General features: G+C 64.8%; 1 protein-coding gene across 10 annotated transcripts in view; it reads right to left on the reverse strand.

The window, feature by feature from the left end:
* SLC4A2 (solute carrier family 4 member 2) overlaps positions 1 to 16,836 on the reverse strand; it is an 82,371-nt gene that overhangs the window by 19,667 nt on the left and 45,868 nt on the right. For 9 of the 10 annotated variants that reach the window (XM_030546558.1, XM_030546562.1, XM_030546559.1 and 6 more), the window contains exons 3-13: positions 11,155 to 11,320; positions 10,188 to 10,405; positions 9,863 to 9,984; positions 9,459 to 9,685; positions 8,234 to 8,370; positions 6,435 to 6,615; positions 6,160 to 6,295; positions 5,463 to 5,643; positions 3,460 to 3,574; positions 3,122 to 3,306; positions 253 to 478 (exon numbers count right to left, since the gene is read on the reverse strand). In XM_030546558.1, the coding sequence (XP_030402418.1) occupies positions 253 to 478; positions 3,122 to 3,306; positions 3,460 to 3,574; positions 5,463 to 5,643; positions 6,160 to 6,295; positions 6,435 to 6,615; positions 8,234 to 8,370; positions 9,459 to 9,685; positions 9,863 to 9,984; positions 10,188 to 10,405; positions 11,155 to 11,320 (1,894 nt within the window). The remainder of the gene's footprint in view (positions 1 to 252; positions 479 to 3,121; positions 3,307 to 3,459; positions 3,575 to 5,462; positions 5,644 to 6,159; positions 6,296 to 6,434; positions 6,616 to 8,233; positions 8,371 to 9,458; positions 9,686 to 9,862; positions 9,985 to 10,187; positions 10,406 to 11,154; positions 11,321 to 16,836) is intronic. The other variant, XM_030546566.1, reaches the window with a different exon arrangement.

A 16,836-nucleotide genomic window follows, 5' to 3' on the forward strand; every position in this document is an offset into this window, starting at 1 on the left:
ATCCCCATCCCCACCCCGCGCCATGGGGCACAGAAGGGGGAGCGTTGCCAGCCCGGCCCCACCCCTGGCGCCAGCTCCACCCCTCACCATGGGGCCCGGCAGGGCAGGGGGGTGCGGCTGGCCCAGTCCCAGCCCCACCCCCAGCACCGTGCCAGGGTCCAGAAGGGTAGGGGGAGCGTCGCCAGCCCGTTCCCACCCCCACCCCCACCCCCAAGCCAGGGCCTGGCAGAGCAGGGGGGTGCAGCCTGTTACCTTTCTCAGCGGGTGACTTGGGCTCCAGCGCAGTGCCTGGCAGCACCCGGCGCTCCTGCTCCTCACGCTTCTGGAGCATCTGGCGCTGGAAGTGGGCTACTGTGCGCAGCAGCTCCTCGCCCTGCACCTCGGAGGGCGGCAGCACCACGCTGCAGTCCAGGAACTCATTGATGGCGCTCAGCAGGTCGTACCGGTCGTCAGCCAGATACGCTGCCTCATGGAATTGCTGTGGGGGGAAGCTGTGGGGTCAGAGGCTCCGCGCGCTGGCTGCGGGACAGCAGAATATGGATCCTCAGGGCGCTGGGCCCTGGGGCAGGCTGTCCATGTGTCCAGCCCACATGGAAGGAAAATGGGAGATGGCTGGGCACAGAGGAAACCCCGGTGGAGAATGGGGCAGAGGGGCTATGGGTAGGGCCTGATGGCAGGAGTGTGGGGGTGCTGGGGCCCCACAGCACGCTGGAGGGTGCGCTGACCTTGCCAGACACGAGGGTGGAGATGGAGCCGGGGTAGAGATGGAGCCGGGCGTGAATGGGCAGGCCAGGGGGCGGTTACCTTGTCGGACATGAGGGTGGAGATGGAGCCGGAGGGGGCGGTTACCTTGTCGGACATGAGGGTGGAGATGGAGCCGGGATGGAGATGGAGCCGGGCGTGAATGGGCAAGCCAGGGGGCGGTTACCTTGTCGGACATGAGGGTGGAGATGGAGCCGGGATGGAGATGGAGCCGGGCGTGAATGGGCAGGCCAGAGGGCGGTTACCTTGTTGGACATGAGGGTGGAGATGGAGCCGGGGTAGAGATGGAGCTGGGGTGGTGATGGAGCCGGGAGGTACGGGAACCAGCAGGTCAGGGCTGGTTACCTTGTCGGACATGAGGATAGAGATGGAGCCGGGGTGGAGATGGAGCTAGAGGAGAACTGGCAGGCCAGGGGGCGGTTACCTTGTCAGATATGAGGGTGGAGATGGAGCCGGGGAGCGGTTACCTTGTCGGACATGAGGGTGGAGATGGAGCCGGGATGGAGATGGAGCCGGGCGTGAATGGGCAGGCCAGGGGGCGGTTACCTTGTCGGACATGGGGGTGGAGATGGAGCCGGGGGGTGGTCACCTTGTCGGACATGGGGGTGGAGATGGAGCAGGGGGTCGTTACCTTGTCGGATAGGAGGGTGGAGATGGAGCCGGGGGGCGGTTTCCTTGTCGGACATGGGGGTGGAGATGGAGCCAGGGGGCGGTTTCCTTGTCAGACATGAGGGTGGAGATGGAGCCGGGGGGCAGTTACCTTGTCGGACATGAGAGTGGAGATGGAGCCGGGGGGCGGTTACCTTGTCAGACATGAGGGTGGAGATGGAGCCGGGGGGCGGTTACCTTGTCGGACATGAGGGTGGAGATGGAGCCGGGGGGCGGTTACCTTGTCGGACATGAGAGTGGAGATGGAACTGGGGGTCGTTACCTTGTCGGACATGAGGGTGGAGATGGAGCCGGGGGGCGGTTACCTTGTCGGACATGAGAGTGGAGATGGAGCCGGGGGCGGTTACCTTGTCGGACATGAGAGTGGAGATGGAGCCGGGATGGAGATGGAGCCGGGGGGCGGTTACCTTGTCGGACATGGGGGTGGAGATGGAGCCAGGGGGCGGTTACCTTCTCAGACATGAGAGTGGAGATGGAGCCGGGGGGCGGTTACCTTGTCGGACATGAGGGTGGAGATGGAGCCGGGGGGCGGTTACCTTGTCAGACATGAGGGTGGAGATGGAGCCGAGGGGCGGTTACCTTGTCGGACATGAGGGTGGAGATGGAACTGGGGGTCGTTACCTTGTCGGATAGGAGGGTGGAGATGGAGCCGGGGGGCGGTTACCTTGTCGGACATGAGGGGGAAATGGAGCCGGGGGGCGGTTACCTTGTCGGACATGAGGGTGGAGATGGAGCCAGGGGGCGGTTACCTTGTCGGATAGGAGGGTGGAGATGGAGCCGGGGGGCGGTTACCTTGTCGGACATGAGGGTGGAGATGGAACTGGGGGTCGTTACCTTGTCGGATAGGAGGGTGGAGATGGAGCCGGGGGGCGGTTACCTTGTCGGACATGAGGGTGGAGATGGAGCCGGGGGGCGGTTACCTTGTCGGACATGAGGGTGGAGATGGAGCCGGGGGGCGGTTACCTTGTCGGACATGAGGGTGGAGATGGAACTGGGGGTCGTTACCTTGTCGGACATGAGGGTGGAGATGGAGCCGGGGGGCGGTTACCTTGTCGGACATGAGGGTGGAGATGGAGCCGGGGGGCGGTTACCTTGTCGGACATGAGGGTGGAGATGGAACTGGGGGTCGTTACCTTGTCGGACATGGGGGTGGAGATGGAGCCGGGGGGCGGTTACCTTGTCGGACATGGGGGTGGAGATGGAGCCGGGGGGCGGTTACCTTGTCGGACATGAGGGTGGAGATGGAGCCGGGGGGCGGTTACCTTGTCGGACATGAGGGTGGAGATGGAGCCGGGGGGCGGTTACCTTGTCGGACATGAGGGTGGAGATGGAGCCGGGGGGCGGTTACCTTGTCGGACATGAGGGTGGAGATGGAACTGGGGGTCGTTACCTTGTCGGACATGAGGGTGGAGATGGAGCCGGGGGGCGGTTACCTTGTCGGACATGAGAGTGGAGATGGAGCCGGGGGGCGGTTACCTTGTCGGACATGAGGGTGGAGATGGAGCCGGGGGGCGGTTACCTTGTCGGACATGAGGGTGGAGATGGAGCCGGGGGGCGGTTACCTTGTCGGACATGAGGGTGGAGATGGAGCCGGGGGGCGGTTACCTTGTCGGACATGAGGGTGGAGATGGAGCCGGGGGCGGTTACCTTGTTGGACATGAGGGTGGAGATGGAGCCGGGGGGCGGTTACCTTGTCGGACATGAGGGTGGAGATGGAGCGCCCGATCTCGTGGTAGTCCATGTTGGCACTGCTGGGCCCCAGCAGCACGAAGAGGAAGCGGACGGGTATGGGCACCTCCAGCACCGAGTCCAGCTCCACGGCCGCCTGCAGCCGCACGAAGGCCATGGTGGGCTGGTCCAGGAACTCCACGCAGCCTGCGGGGCACAGGCCTGTCAGCCGACACTCGCCTGCAGAAGGGCCTGGCTGCCACATCCGAACCCAGCCCCCATCGGCCTGCGGGCTCGGTACGGTCTCAGCCCTGGGCCCCTCTGCCCAGCCATTCCCCTCCCCCCCCCCATCGCCCTTACCCACAAGCACCACCGTGGCCTCCGCGTTGTCCGGGATCTTCTCCAGCAGCTTCAGCTCGTGCTTCGACTTCGACCGTGTGATGGCAGCTGGGGGGGCCGAGCTCAGGCTCTCTCGCTGTGGGGCAGGGACAGGGCACACAGGTGATCACCCCGCCGTGGACCAGGAGCCAAGTCACCATGCCAAGGGCCCAGGTGTCCCAGGCAGAGCCCGGACTGGGGACGGGGTAAACAGGGGCAAGAGCTCCTGGGAGAGGGGGGGTCAGGAAGGGGTACAAAGAGCCCGGGGGTGGGTTGGGTGGTTAAGAACATAAGAGCGGCCAGGCTGGGTCAGACCAAGGGTCCATCTAGCCCAGTGTCCTGTCTGCCGACAGTGGCCAACGCCAGGTGCCCCAGAGGGAATGAACAGAACAGGGAATCGTCAAGTGATCCATCCCCTGTGCCCATTTCCAGCTTCTGGCAAACAGAGGCCAGGGGCACCATCCCTGCCCATCCTGGCTAATAGCCACTGATGTACCTATCCTCCATGAATTTATCTAGTTCTTTTTTGAACCCTGTTATAGTCTTGGCCTTCATGACATCCCTTGGCAAGGAGTTCCACGGGTTGACTGTGCGTTGTGTGAAAAAAATACTTCCTTTTGTTTGTTTTAAACCTGCTGTCTATTAATGTCATTGGGTGACCCCTAGTTCTTGTGTTATGAGAAGAAATAACACTTCCTTATTTACTTTCTCCACACCAGTCATTATTTTATCCCCCCTGTCCTATCCCTCCCTTAGTAGTCTCTTTTCTAAACTGAACAGTCCCAGTTTTATTAATCTCTCCTCATATGGCAGATGCTCCAGACCCCTAATCATTTTTGTTGCCCTGTCACAGAGTGTGGGGGAGTCAGGGCCCTGCACCCCACGTCCTGCGATTCCCCAGGACTCTCAGCCAGTAACACAGAAGGTTTATGAGACTACAGGACACAGTCCCAAGCAGGGCTTGTAGGTACAACCAGGGCCCTCAGCCAGGTCCCTCTGGGGGGCAGGGAGCTTAGACCCCAGACTTGGGGTTCCTGCCTCTTCCCAGCCAGCCCCAAACTGAAACCAAAAACTCTTCCAGCCGGCTCTTCCCCTCCTCTCTTTGTCCAGCTCCCCAGGCAAAGGTGTCGCCTCGCCCCACCCCCCCTCCCGGCTCAGGTGACAGGCTCAGGTACTGTCCCTCACCTAGAGTCACCCGCTGCTCCCCCCCCCCCCGCATGCAGACAGCCCCAGTGAAACTAGACACATTCCCAGCTCAATCTGCCCCACTCCCTACTGCGTCACATGCCCTTTTCTGAACCTTTCCCCATGCCAATATATCTTTTTTTGAGATGGGGCGACCACATCTACACAGAGTATTCAAGATGTGGGTGTACCATGGATTTATATAGAGGCAATACGATATTTTCTGTCTTCTTATCTATCCCTTTCTTAATGATTCCCAACATTCTGTTTGCTTTCTTGACACCACTGCGCATTGGGTGGATGTTTTCAGAGAACTGTCCACAATGACTCCAAGATCTCTTTCTTGAGTGGTAACAGCTAATTTAGACCCCATCATTATACGTAGAATTGGGATTATGTTTTCCAATGTGCATTGTTTGCATTTATCAATAGTGAATTTAATCTGCCATTTTGTTGCCCAGTCACTCAGTTTTGTGAGATCCTTTGGTAGCTCTTCGCAGTCTGCCTGGGACTTAACTAGCTTGAGTAGTTCTGTAGCCTCTGCGAGCTTAGTGTGCTGACCAACCCTGCTCCCAGGACAGATCCCTGGGGACCCCACTACTTACCTCTCTCTGCTGTAAAAACTGACCAGGAAAGGAGACAAGAGGCCCCGGGGGAGCGGTTGGGTGGGTCAGGAAGGAGGGCAAGAGGCCTTCGTGGCACTCAGCAAGGGGGGGCAAGAGGCTCAGGAAGGAGGATAAGGGGCCCTGTGGGGGTAGGAAGGGGGCACACGGGCATGCAGCACCCAGGCCCCCACTCACCTCCCGCTCCACCTCGACCCTGGCCTCGTGTTCGGCAGCGTGGGTGCCAATGAGGGGCTCGGTGACCGCGGGCTCGCCGCCCTCGCCCACATGGTTGGCGCTGTGGTGATGCACCAGCAGGGAGCCCAGGCTGCCAGCTGAGATGTTGCGGGGGAAGAAATCCTTCTCGTCGCTCGGGTGGCTGCAGGACGAAGCCAGGGGAAGGGTTTGCCGCCTGCATGCGCCAGGGACTCCAGGCCCCGGCAGGCCATTCTCCGGCCGGCCAGCGCGCAGCACACTGGGACTCAGGGTCTCCCTGGAGCGCCCGCTAGCACAGACCTCACTCTCTCCCACTCCCCCTCCCTTCTCCTCCAAGCCGCTGGGACAAGGCCCTGCTGGGCCCCCGATGTCTGCAGCCTGCTCTCAGAGTGGGGGTGGGGGTGGCTGTGCTCACGGAGCGCACGGCTATCAAAGGGCCTGCACCCACCATCCATGCACAGCCTGGGGCTTTGCCCCAAGTGATGCTCGGAGGATAACGGGCTCTCATCAGCGGCACAGTCGGGCAGCCCTGGCACCTGGCTCGAGGCCCCAGGGGGTTGGGGGTGTGCACACGGCTCCCTCCCCCAGAGACCACGCCGGGCCCGGCAGAGAGTGAGCAGCGGCATAGAGCCAGCCTGGGGCAGTTCCCCCTCCAGGCTCGGGCGCGCGGGCAGCTCACCTGTGCTTTAGCAGCAGCGCCCGCAGCACATTGGCGCGGTCCTCGGCCCGGATCTGGTCCGAGATGATCATCTGCTCCACCACCTGGTGTGCCACCCCTGGCAGCGTCTTCTGGTCCAGGTCCAGCAGCACGGCCCCTGGGGACAAAGGCGAGGGCTGAGCAGCTGCCCTGCTCCACCCATCCCCCTGAGCCACAGCTGGACCCAGCCAGGACCTCCCCGACCCTGGCTGCGCGTGCTGCAGCCTCCTGCCCCATGACTGCTCCCTCCCACCTACCATGGGAGAGGGTCTTGCGCAGCTCCAGCAGGCTGCGGAAGCTCAGGGAGGCCACATGGGGCTTCCCCCAGCGATCGGTCTCCTCCTCCACATCCTCCTCAAACTTAATCCAGCGCGCTGTCTCCTTCCACTGCAGCTCCTGGTTCTTGTCCACCACCAGCTCGTTCAGCTCCACGAAGACCTGCCGGGGGAGGGGCAGGGGACGCGGGGTTCAGGAGGTGGGGCTGGGGTCCCCTTAGAGGGCTACCAGACCCTGTGCCCCTGGTGCCTGTCCCCTAACTCCTGCCCCCAATCTCTCCAGCCCCGCCATGGACCCCAGCCCCCATGGTGCCCAGCCCACAGCCCCTGCTCCCCCATGGACCACATCCCCTAGACCCTGACCCCCAGAACCCCCTTCCCCTGACCCCTATGGCACTCCCCAGCCCCTGTCCCCCCATGCATCCCAGCCCCCTGCCCCTGTAACCCCGATCCCCTGCCCCCATGGCACCCATCCCCCCCATGACCTCCATCTCTTGCTCCCCATAGCCCCCCATCCCCTGCCCCCTGTAGAATCCTAGAATATCAGGGTTAGAAGGGACCTCAGGAGGCATCTAGTCCAACCCCTGCTCAAAGCAGGACCAATCCCCAACTAAATCATCCCAGCCAGGGCTTTGTCAAGCTGGGCCTTAAAAACCTCTAAGGAAGGAGATTCCACCACCTCCCTAGGGAACCCATTCCAGTGCTTCACCACCCTCCTAGTGAAATAGTGTTTCCTAATATCCAACCTAAGCCTCCCCCACTGCAACTTGAGACCATTGCTCCTTGTTCTGTCATCTGCCACCTCTGAGAACAGACAAGCTCCATCTGCTTTGGAACCACGCTTAAGGTAGCTGAAGGCTGCTATCAAATCCCCCCTCACTCTTCTCCTCTGCAGACTAAACAATCCCAGTTCCCTCAGCCTCTCCTCATAAGTCATGTGCTCCAACCCCCTAATCTTTTTTGTTGCCCTCCGCTGGACTCTTTCCAATTTGTCCACATCTGTAGTGGGGGGACCAAAACTGGACACGATACTTCAGATGTTGCCTCACCAATGCTGAATAGAGGGGAATAATCACTTCCCATGATCTGCTGGCAATGCCCCTACTTATACAGCCCCAAATGCCATTAGCCTTCTTGGCAACAAGGGCACACTGTCGACTCATATCCAGCTTCTCGTCCACTGTAACCCCTAGGTCCTTTTCTGCAGAACTGCTGCCTAGCCATTCGGTCCCTAGTCTGTAGCGGTGCCTGGGATTCTTCTGTCCTAAGTGCAGGACTCTGCACTTGTCCTTGTTGAACCTCATCAGGTTTCTTTTGGCCCAATCCTCCAATTTGTCTAGGTCATTCGGGACCCTATCCCTACCCTCCAGTGTATCTACCTCTCCCACCAGCTTAATGTCACCCATGAACTTGCTGAGGATGCAATTCATCCCATCATCCAGATCATTAATGAAAATGTTGAACAAAACTGGCCTCAGGACCAACCCCTGGAGCACTCCGCTTGATACCAGCTGCCAACTAGACATGGAGCCATTGATCACTACCCGTCCCCATCTTCTGCCCCCCATACCCCATAGCCCTCCATCCCCTGCCTCCCATACCTCATATATCCCTCCATCCCATCCCCTGCCCCTCATGCCCTGGAGCCCCCAATCCCCTGCCCCTCACCCCCTGTGGCCCCCATCCCCTGCCGCTCATACCTCATATAGCCCTCTATCCCATCCCCTGCCCCCCACACCCTGTAGCCCCCATCCCCTACCCCACGGCCCCACCTCAGTCACCTCGTGCGGCTGCCGGTTGTGTTTCCTGAGCCGGGCGCTCGGCTCTGTGTGGTCTTTGCTGACGTGCACGACTTGGCCCTTGGCACCCTTGCGGACCAGGTGCCGTCGGACCCCAGGCACGTCCTCAAACCTGTGGCCTGCAGAGAGACGGGCAGCAGCCCTGAGCCTGGCGTGGGGGAAGCTGGAGGCATTTCTCAGCCGCAGCTTCTCCTCCTGCTGGAGCAGGCAAGGGAGCCGCTGGTCGCTGCCCGCTGGCAGGAGGGGCAGGTGGGATCACACACCGGCCCCCGCTGTCTGGCTGGACCCAGACCCACCTCCTGCAGAGGAAATGCGGCTGAGCTGCCCAGCGGCTGCCCCAGGCCGCGGTGCTGAGGGAGCCTGTCTGGGGCTGTGCCGCTTAAGAATGATGGGGGACCTCTGTACAGAGGGGCAGCGAGTTTCCCAGGCCCAGCACAGGGGATCCACCAGGGAGGCTCACTCAGAGTGGGGGTGCATCAGGCTGTGGGGCCCCCCATGGAGCCTGCTGGCCCCTTCACTCTGGGTCCCCAGGGTGTGGGTGACATGCAGCCTGTGGGTAGCCCCCCCAGACTGGCTTGGTGACTTGGCTCCACTGATTGAATTCCCCTCACGCTCACGTGCCCGTCCCACACCAGCTCCCCTCTGTGCCAGGGGCTGAAAACACCCAGCCCAGAGATAGTGTGACAGAGCAGGGAGCCGGGTGGATCTGACCTGGGAATGTCGCAGGGGGGTTACATTGGGGATGGAGAACTTCCCTGGAAGGAAGCTCCCTGAGCAGTAACCTGAGCCAGGAGGGGGCTTGGGAGAAGTGACACTTTCTGCCCGGGGAGACTGAACAAAGGGGAGGAGGAGCTGGGGGAGGGGGAGAGAGCTGCCGGAGGAGGTTTTGGTTTCAGTCTTGGGCTGGGGGGTGTAACGCAGGGAACCCCAAGCTGGGGTCTAAGCTCCCTGAACCCCTCAGAAGGACTTGATTGAGGGGTCCTGGATGTACCTACACACTCTGCTTGGGACTGTGTTCCTGTCATCTAATAAACCTTCTGTTTTACTGGCTGGCTGAGAGTCCCGGTGAATCTCAGGAAGAGGGGTGCAGGGCCTGACTCCCCCACACTCCATGACAAACAGTCCCTGCACCATCCGCACAGACCAGCTCAGGGCCGTGCCCCCGGCCCTCGCCCCCTCCTCCCTGGCCAGGGCCTGGGGCACTCACTCTTCATGTAGTCCAGGTCAGCCGAGGCCAGCGTTTGGGCCTCCGATTCATCCGTGGGCACCTTCTGGTACTGGGCCTGCTCCACCCCCGTCATGCTGCCGATGCGCCGCCTCTCGTTCAGGTTGTAGCTCCGGTGCCCTGGCTGAGACTTGGGAATGGGGCGGCCTGGGCAGCTGGGCTCATCTGCACTGGGCCCGTCAGGCCCATGCTCCTCCTCGGCCCTGGGGCTGGAACGTACACCTGCCTCAGAGCTGGGGTCCCGGGCTGGGCCCTGCCTCCAGCCCTGTGGGGCAGAGCCCAGCCCCACTGCAAATTGCAGAGGAGCCCTGGAGTCCCAGCGCCCAGGCACCCCTGTGCCAAGACCCCTGCCACTCCACGCAACCTGTCCCCACACGCTCACTCACCCAGTCCCCTTGGGTTCCGTAGCTGCAGCCCCCCCCAGCTCCATGGGGGAGCTTGGCAGAGACGTTGGGGTCGTGGGCTCCTCTGGGCAGCGCTCAGCAGCCTCGTCCTCCTGCAAGAAGAACTGAGAAGGGACACGGCTTGGGGCACCGGCAGCAGCAGGGCCTGGGGACCCTGCCCTCTGGTCCCAGCCCTGGCAGCCAGAGCCACTCCTCTGGGCCACTCACTGCTGCTCTGCCTCCAGCACCCCTCGCTGCTCCAGCCGACCCCTCCAGCGCCTGGGACGGCCCCAGCCTCCTGCTCCCTGCTGCGCCCCCAGTCCTGTACCTGGATCCCCCCGGGCAGCTCCTCGGCCGACCGCTCTGCCTCTGTGTCGCAGGTCTCATCCTCATCCTCCTCTGCCTCCTCGATGGTGGGGGTCTCTCCTGGAACGGACGCCCGGCGCTGCTTCTTCTTGCCCTTCTGCCCCCCCTTCTTCCTGCGGGTGTCAGGGGGCAGGTGTGTGGAGAGGGGGTGGTGGATGTGGTGGGACGACTGGCGGTGATCTGGGAGGAACAGTAGGTGTGGGCATGGGCACCAGGCTGGGCCCAGACCCTGTGTGACGAACTCGGACTGTTCTTAATGTTTTCTCCGAATACTGTGTTGGTGCCTCAGTGTCCCCTCTGCAGTTCTTAGGTATCTAGGTGGTGGGATAAGGGTGTGTGGTTGCTGCAGAGCAAAGGGCCAGTGCACCTAAATGCCTGGCACTCGGTCTCCTAACAACTGATGGTTCACTGCCCCCCAGAATGGACCCGGCCGAGGGGTCCGGTTCTCTGTACCTACAAGCTCTGTTTTAGACCCTGTTCCTCTCATCGAATAAACCTCTGTGTTACTGGCTGGCTGAGAGTCACGTCTGACTGCAAAGTGGGGGTGCAGGACCCTGTGGCCCCCCCAGGACCCTGCTGGGGTGGACTCGCTGTGGGAAGCTCACGGAGGGGCAGAGGATGCTGAATGCTCCAAGGAGAGACCCAGGAGGTGAAGCCGTGTGAGCTTCTTGCCCTGAACAAGTCTGCTCCAAGGGAGAGGAGGCTCCCCAAAGTCCTGCCTGGCTTTGTGGAGAGCAGTTCCAGAGCATCGCCCGGGGACTCCGTGACACCCTGCCCGCCTCCCCTGCCCCCCATCGTCCCCGTGCTGCCCCCACCGCGTTGCCCTGTGACAGCGGGCGCTGCCTGGCCAGGCCAGAGCATCTCCTCACAGGTGTCCAGGAGCCAACGAACCAGCCTGGTGCCGCCCCACGGGCCCTGTCCCCACTCACACTCAAAATCCTCCTCGCCGTAGCTGCGGCCGGCCTCCTCCCCGTTGCGCGGGTGCGAGTCGTGCAGGATCACCTCGAAGCGCTCCACCCCCAGCGTCTTGTTCAGGTCCGTCTCCTCCTCCTCCACCGCCGCGGGCGAGCCGGGGCCCAGGGCGTCCGCCTCCGGCTGAGGAAACACAGGACAGAGGGGAGCCCCAGCTCAGCGCCGCAGCCCCAATGCCCCGCCACAAGCACCCCTAGCCTTCCTGGGGCCAGCATCCCCCGCCGAGCCCCCACCCCATCCCTACAGCCCAGCGCCCCTGCCAAGCACCCCGCCGAGCCCCCATCCAGCTCCCTGCGGCCCAGCACCCCCCCGCTGAGTCCCCCTTGCAGCCCTGCGCCCCCCACTGAATCCCCCCACCCCCGCAGCCCAGCAGCCCTGGCACGGCACTGGGGCATTGGGGCCAGCACTGCGTCCCCTGGCTGCCCTGGTGGGTCCCCCTTCCACGTACCCGCTGGCCAGCTCCTGCCCTGCCAGGGCCCCGAGGGGCTAACACCGATGCCGGGCAGGTCACGTGCTCCACACAGCCGGCTCTGGGGGTCCTGTGGGGCTGGCTGCAGCATGCTCCCCACTCGGGCCACCCTACTGGGGCAGCAACCCCCGCCAGCGACCGAGCCCCACGCGTCTCGTCCCCCCGCTTCCCGCGACTGAGTCCCACACGTCTCATCTCCCTCCTCCCCGGCGACTGAGTCCCACATGTCTCATCTCTCCCCCTCCCCACGACCGAGCCCCACACGTCTCATCTCCCTCCCCAGCAACCGAGCCCCACACATTTTCTCTCCCCCCCACCAGCGACCGAGCCCCACGCGTCTCGTCCCCCCGCTTCCCGCGACTGAGTCCCACACGTCTCATCTCCCCCCCTCCCCGGCGACTGAGCCCCACACGTCTCATCTCCCCCCCTCCCCACGACCGAGCCCCACACGTCTCATCTCCCTCCCCAGCAACCGAGCCCCACACATTTTCTCTCCCCCCCACCAGCGACCGAGCCCCATGCGTCTTGTCCCCCCGCTTCCCGCGACTGAGTCCCACACGTCTCATCTCCCCCCCTCCCCGGCGACTGAGCCCCACACGTCTCATCTCCCTCCTCCCCACGACCGAGCCCCACACGTCTCATCTTCCCCCCTCCCCACGACCGAGCCCCACACGTCTCGTCCCCCCGCTTCCCGCGACTGAGTCCCACACGTCTCATCTCCCCCCCTCCCCACGACCGAGCCCCACACGTCTCGTCCCCCCGCTTCCCGCGACTGAGTCCCACACGTCTCATCTCCCCCCCTCCCCACGACCGAGCCCCACACGTCTCATCTCCCCCACTCCCCACGACCGAGCCCCACACGTCTCGTCTCCCTCCCCAGCGACCGAGCCCCACGCGTCTCGTCCCCCCGCTTCCCGCGACTGAGTCCCACACGTCTCATCTCCCCCCCTCCCCACGACCGAGCCCCACAGTCTCGTCTCCCTCTCGGCCCGCCCGGCGACCGAGCCTCACACGTCTCCTCTCCCCTCCAGCCCCACACCCTCCAGGGACGGAGCCCCGTGTCTCAGCTTTCCTCCAAACCCCGCAGTGATGGAGCCCTGCGTCTCCCCCACCCCCCACGATGGAGCCCTGCGTCTCCCCCCACGACAATGGAGCCCTGAGTCTCCCCCCACACACGATGGAGCCCTACATCTCCCCCCCCCCACGATGGAGCCCTGAGTCTCTCCCCCCCTACAATGGAGCCCTGCATCTCCCCCCTGCATGATGAAGCCCTGCATCTCCCTCCCACACGATGGAGCCCTGAGTCTCCCCCCCGCACGATGAAGCCCTGCATCTCCCTCCCACACGATGGAGCCCTGAGTCTCCCCCCACACACGATGGAGCCCTACATCTCCCCCGGCCATGATGGAGCCCTGCGTCTCCCCCCCCCCACGATGGAGCCCTGCGTCTCCCCCCACGACAATGGAGCCCTGAGTCTCCCCCCACGACAATGGAGCCCTGCATCTCCCCCCTGCATGATGGAGCCCTGAGTCTCCCCCCCGCACGATGGAGCCCTGCGTCTCCCCCCCCCCACGATGGAGCCCTGTGTCTCCTCTCCCCTCCCCATGCCAGAGCTCAGCCTGTCCCTCACGCAGAGGGAGAGCAGCCCGAGCGAGATGCGGTGTCTGCTCCCCACGCTGTGCCGGGGGGCCCTGCCCCTCTCCTACCTGAGCCATGGGGGGGTCGGTAGGCAGCGTGGGGACAGGGCCGAGCTGCTGCTGCTCCCTGCACCCCGCTCCAGCCCCGCCAGCCAGGCAGTCGGCGCGGAGCTTTATGGGGCTCTGCCGACCTGGGAAGGTCGCGGCCGCGGGAGGGACGGGAGCAGCGGGAGGTGACAGGCGGCTCCTTCCCTCGGTGCCACTCCAAATATTGACGGAGGCTTCCCGCGTCAGGGCCGCCGGCCGCCAGCTCCGGCACATGCCTGAAGGTGCCCTCTGCGTGGGAGCGGCTCTCCCCAGCTCGTCAGAGCATCTCCGGGTGAGTCCCACGCCTGCCCCATGGGGCAGGGCAGGGGCCCCAGAGCCCTCACCCCATTGGGCCCTGAGTGCAGGGCTCCCCTTTTCCCAGGGCTGCTGTGCTGGGCAGCAGGCTCCCCCTTCTCCTGAGGCCTGGCATGGGCACTAGCCAAGCCAGGAGGCAGCCTCTGGGTCCTGACCCCCACCCCCCAACCTTGGATGGAGCATGTCCCTCGGGACATGGCCCTTCCCAAAGAGGGGTGCACAGGGGGGCTGCCTGGGGGCTGTGGGAGGAAGGCAGTGCCCCCTGCCTGGCACAACTGCCCCCAGCCTGCCAGTGCTGCCCCTCCGTCATTGTCCCCGCGAGGGCCTGATGTGCAGCCCCTCCCACCACCTCACCCTGCCGTAACCCCACATTGACCCCCTCCATCCTCGCCAGCCCCAACCCAGCCCCACCGTGTCCCCAGACCTCCCCAGCCCACCCCACTGTGACCCCCGACAACCTACACAACACCAACCTCCGCACCACGACACCGACCTCCCCATCCCACACCTGCTGTGACCCCCGACCTCCCCGCCCCACCCCACTGCGACCCCCGACATCCCTGCCCAACCCCTGCACGACACCAACCTCTGCACCATGACACCGACCTCCCCATCCCATCCCACTGCGACCCCCGACCTCCCCGCCCCACCCCACTGCGACCCCCGACATCCCTGCCCAACCCCTGCACGACACCAACCTCTGCACCATGACACCGACCTCCCCATCCCACCCCACTGCGACCCCCGACCTCCCCGCCCCACCCCCGCACGACACCAACCTCTGCACCACGACACCGACCTCCCCATCCCACCCCACTGCGACCCCCGACATCCCTGCCCAACCCCCGCATGACACCAACCTCTGCACCACGACACCGACCTCCCCGCCCCACCCCACTGGGACCCCCGACACCCCACACAACACCAACCTCCGCACCACGACACCGACCTCCCCATCCCAAACCTGCCGTGACCCCAGAGCTCCCCGCCCCACCCCACTGCAACCCCCGACATCCCTGCCCAACCCCCGCACGACACCAACCTCTGCACCATGACACCGACCTCCCCATCCCACCCCACTGCGACCCCCGACCTCCCCGCCCCACCCCACTGCGACCCCCGACATCCCTGCCCAACCCCCACACGACACCAACCTCTGCACCATGACACCGACCTCCCCATCCCACCCCACTGCGACCCCCGACCTCCCCGCCCCACCCCACTGCGACCCCCGACATCCCTGCCCAACCCCCACACGACACCAACCTCTGCACCATGACACCGACCTCCCCATCCCACCCCACTGCGACCCCCGACCTCCCCGCCCCACCCCACTGCGACCCCCGACATCCCTGCCCAACCCCCGCACGACACCAACCTCTGCACCATGACACCGACCTCCCCATCCCACACCTGCTGTGACCCCCGACCTCCCTGCCCCACCCCACTGCGACCCCCGACCTCCCCGCCCAACCCCCGCACGACACCAACCTCTGCACCACGACACCGACCTCCCCATCCCACCCCACTGCTACCCCCGACCTCCCCATCCCACCCCACTGGGACCCCCGACATCCCTGCCCCACCCCACTGCGACCCCCGACATCCCTGCCCAACCCCCGCACGACACCAACCTCTGCACCATGACACCGACATCCCCATCCCACCCCACTGCGACCCCCGACCTCCCCGCCCCACCCCACTGCGACCCCCGACATCCCTGCCCAACCCCCGCACGACACCAACCTCTGCACCATGACACCGACATCCCCATCCCACCCCCACCGTGACCCCCGACCTCCCTGCCCCACCCCACTGCGACCCCCGACCTCCCCGCCCCACCCCACTGGGACCCCCGACTTCCCCGCCCAACCCCCGCACGACACCAACCTCTGCACCATGACACCGACCTCCCCATCCCACCCCACTGGGACCCCCGACCTCCCCATCCCACCCCACTGCGACCCCCGACCTCCCTGCCCCACCCCACTGCGACCCCGACCTCCCTGCCCAACCCCCACACGACACCAACCTCTGCACCACGACACCGACCTCCCCATCCCACCCCACTGCGACCCCCGACCACCCCGCCCCACCCCCGCACGACACCAACCTCTGCACCACGACACCAACCTCCCCATCCCACCCCACTGCGACCCCCGACCTCCCTGCCCAACCCCCGCACGACACCAACCTCTGCACCACGACACCGACCTCCCCATCCCACCCCACTGCGACCCCGACCTCCCTGCCCCACCCCACTGCGACCCCGACCTCCCTGCCCAACCCCCACACGACACCAACCTCTGCACCACGACACCGACCTCCCCATCCCACCCCACTGCGACCCCCGACCTCCCCATCCCACCCCACTGCGACCCCCGACCTCCCCGCCCCACCCCACTGCGACCCCCGACATCCCTGCCCAACCCCCGCACGACACCAACCTCTGCACCACGACACCGACCTCCCCATCCCACCCCACTGCGACCCCGACCTCCCTGCCCCACCCCACTGCGACCCCGACCTCCCTGCCCAACCCCCACACGACACCAACCTCTGCACCATGACACCGACATCCCCATCCCACCCCACTGCGACCCCCGACCTCCCCATCCCACCCCACTGCGACCCCCGACCTCCCCGCCCCACCCCACTGCGACCCCCGACATCCCTGCCCAACCCCCGCACGACACCAACCTCTGCACCATGACACTGACCTCCCCATCCCACCCCACTGCGACCCCCGACCTCCCTGCCCCACCCCACTGCGACCCCCGACATCCCTGCCCAACCCCCGCACGACACCAACCTCCGCACCACGACACCGACCTCGCCATCCCACCCCACTGCGACCCCCGACCTCCCTGCCCCACCCCACTGCGACCCTCGACATCCCCATCCCACCCCACTGCGACCCCCGACCTCCCCATCCCACCCCCCACACGACACCAACCTCTGCACCACGACACCGACCTCCCCATCCCACCCCACTGCGACCCCCGACCTCCCTGCCCAACCCCCACACGACACCAACCTCTGCACCACGACACCAACCTCCCCATCCCACCCCACTGCGACCCCCGACATCCCTGCCCAACCCCCGCACGACACCAACCTCCGCACCACGA

Source organism: Gopherus evgoodei, unplaced genomic scaffold (assembly GCF_007399415.2).
Source record: "Gopherus evgoodei ecotype Sinaloan lineage unplaced genomic scaffold, rGopEvg1_v1.p scaffold_47_arrow_ctg1, whole genome shotgun sequence".
Taxonomy (NCBI): Eukaryota; Metazoa; Chordata; order Testudines; family Testudinidae; genus Gopherus; species Gopherus evgoodei.